This window comes from Myotis davidii, unplaced genomic scaffold, assembly GCF_000327345.1.
Source record: "Myotis davidii unplaced genomic scaffold, ASM32734v1 scaffold32, whole genome shotgun sequence".
Taxonomy (NCBI): domain Eukaryota; kingdom Metazoa; phylum Chordata; class Mammalia; order Chiroptera; family Vespertilionidae; genus Myotis; species Myotis davidii.
Genome location: NW_006286587.1, coordinates 1727149 through 1729223, shown reverse-complemented (window position 1 = coordinate 1729223; position 2075 = coordinate 1727149). Strand labels below are relative to the sequence as shown.

The 2075-nt window shown below is 60.6% G+C and overlaps 1 protein-coding gene across 1 annotated transcript in view; it reads right to left on the bottom strand.

Annotated features, from left to right (window-relative positions):
• HSPA12B (heat shock protein family A (Hsp70) member 12B) overlaps positions 1-2075 on the bottom strand; it is a 13912-nt gene that overhangs the window by 1229 nt on the left and 10608 nt on the right. The window contains exons 9-12 of the mRNA XM_015560220.1: positions 1794-1898; positions 1440-1698; positions 705-808; positions 5-129 (exon numbers count right to left, since the gene is read on the bottom strand). Coding sequence (XP_015415706.1) covers positions 5-129; positions 705-808; positions 1440-1698; positions 1794-1898 — 593 coding nt within the window. The remainder of the gene's footprint in view (positions 1-4; positions 130-704; positions 809-1439; positions 1699-1793; positions 1899-2075) is intronic.

The window sequence follows — 2075 nt, the reverse complement described above, 5'->3', positions numbered from 1 at the left end:
CCACCACGCGCAGGCCACGGGGGCCCAGCGCCGCCTGCCCCGCGTGCTGCAGCACAGCCGACTCGGCGAAGCCGCCCACCAGGAACAGCAGCTTCACACCCTGCACCTCCGGCCGCGCCAGCAGCGCCTCTGCGGGAGGGGGTGGAGGTGGGGGAAGAGGAGGAGGGAAGGGGATGAGAGGGACGGCATGAGCTGCTGAGGCTACCACTGCGCGGCCACTCCTCCCCACCTGCCTGGCAATTAGAAACTAGCCACTTCAACTGTAAAACGGTTGCCCTATTTTAATGAAGAAAAACACGGAGCGCTTTCACTGAGGGCTCTGCCTCCCCAACAACACACCCCTCCCCCACGTGGAGGCCCCTAGAGAAGGATATGCACCTGATAAATGCCTACTGCGCACAAGACACTGAGCTCTTTAGATACTTCAGCTCCTTTAAATCCCTGTGATAACGGTTTTGGGAACCGATACTATCACCCCATTTTATAAATTGGAAACTGAGGCACCAGAGGTTATTTAACTTGGCAAGACTACACACAGTCCCTCCTAGCTCGTATTTCCCAACGCACTGACTCCTCCAGGGTTCCAGGTGACTCTGGGTCTCGTTCCAGTGTATGGATGTGTGGGGTTTCCAGGCACTAATAGAGGCAGTTGTTAGCGCGCCCAGGTGTGTGGGGTAATGGAGGACCCGAGCTCAGGCGCTCACCTATGTGCTGGATGATCCCGCTGACTGTGGGCTGGAAGAGCTCGTTCATGGCCTCGCAGGACATCCTGAGCATCCCCTGTGAGGACCACTTCACGAAGTTCACGCTGCCGGTGAAGGGGGCACAGGTCCACACGTCAGGGTCCTGGGTACCACTGTTGGCCCAGGCCTACGTGCCTGGGCACTGACTGCATGTTATGTGTTACCCCAATCCCCACTCTCCCAGGGGCTTCAGCCAGGGCCTGCTTCTGTTCCAGGCATGAGGTCCCGGGAGAGGAGCCTCCCTAGCCTCCTAGCACGGTGTGTGTGTGTGTGTGTGAGTGTGTGTGTGAGAGCGTGTGTGTGAGAGTGTGTGTGTGTGTGAGTGTGTGTGCGAGAGCGTGTGTGTGTGTGTGTGCGAGAGAGTGTGTGTGAGTGTGTGTGTGTGTGAGAGCGTGTGTGAAAGCGTGTGTGTGTGTGTGAGTGTGTGAGTGTGTGTGTGAGAGCGTGTGTGTGAGTGTGTGTGTGTGTGTGTGGGTTGTGTGTGTGTGTGTGTGTGTAGGTGGAAAGGGGAGAGAAGATAGACGTTGGCCCTTTTCCCGAGGCCCATGATGCCCTTGCTCCAGTTGGGGCCGCTTCTAGCTGGGCTGTGCGAGCTGTGCTTCAGGCTGACTCCCACTGCTCCCTGCGGCCTACGCCCTCCCTTATAGGGGCCTTCCCCATCCGCACACCCCGCCTGAGTCCATGGCCCCCAAGCACCTGCTCCTGCGCAGGGCCGTCTCCACGTTGTGGCCTCGCTGCTTGCGGTAGAAGTCGATGAAGGAGAAGGGCAGTGAGATGTTGAGCGCCCCCGCACGGTGAGGGCCTGCCGTGCGTTTGCGGGCTTCGAAGGCGATGGTCAGATCTACCCAGGCTGCTGGCCGTTGCCTTTTGAAGGTGGCAATGAAGTCCACGCCGAAGATACGACCCAGCAGCTGCTCGAAGGCCAGGTCCACGCCCACCGCGCCATAGGGGCCACCTGGGGTGGGGCAGGGGATGAAGGGGGCGCCAGTGCAGACATCTGGCCAGAGGGCATTGGCGGCTGGGTATCCAGGGCGCTGCCTGGCTACTCACCCGACGCCTTGTAGAGCTCCTTGAGGGTGCCATGGGGCTGCTCCAGCTGGTGCACCGTCAGGTCCACCGTGCCTCCTCCACAGTCTGCCACCACGTAGCGGTCTCCTGCAGCGGCGAGCGTGAGCACACCCTGTGGCCTGCCTTGCACCCTCAGCCCTGCGCCTCCTCCCGACCAGCCTCCAGCCCTGCTCCAAGCAGGTCCTGAGTCCTACTTGCAGGGGTGGCGATGTGGAGGTGTGAGAGGCTTCATTCAGGTTCTTGAACCTAAGGCCACCGCTAGGG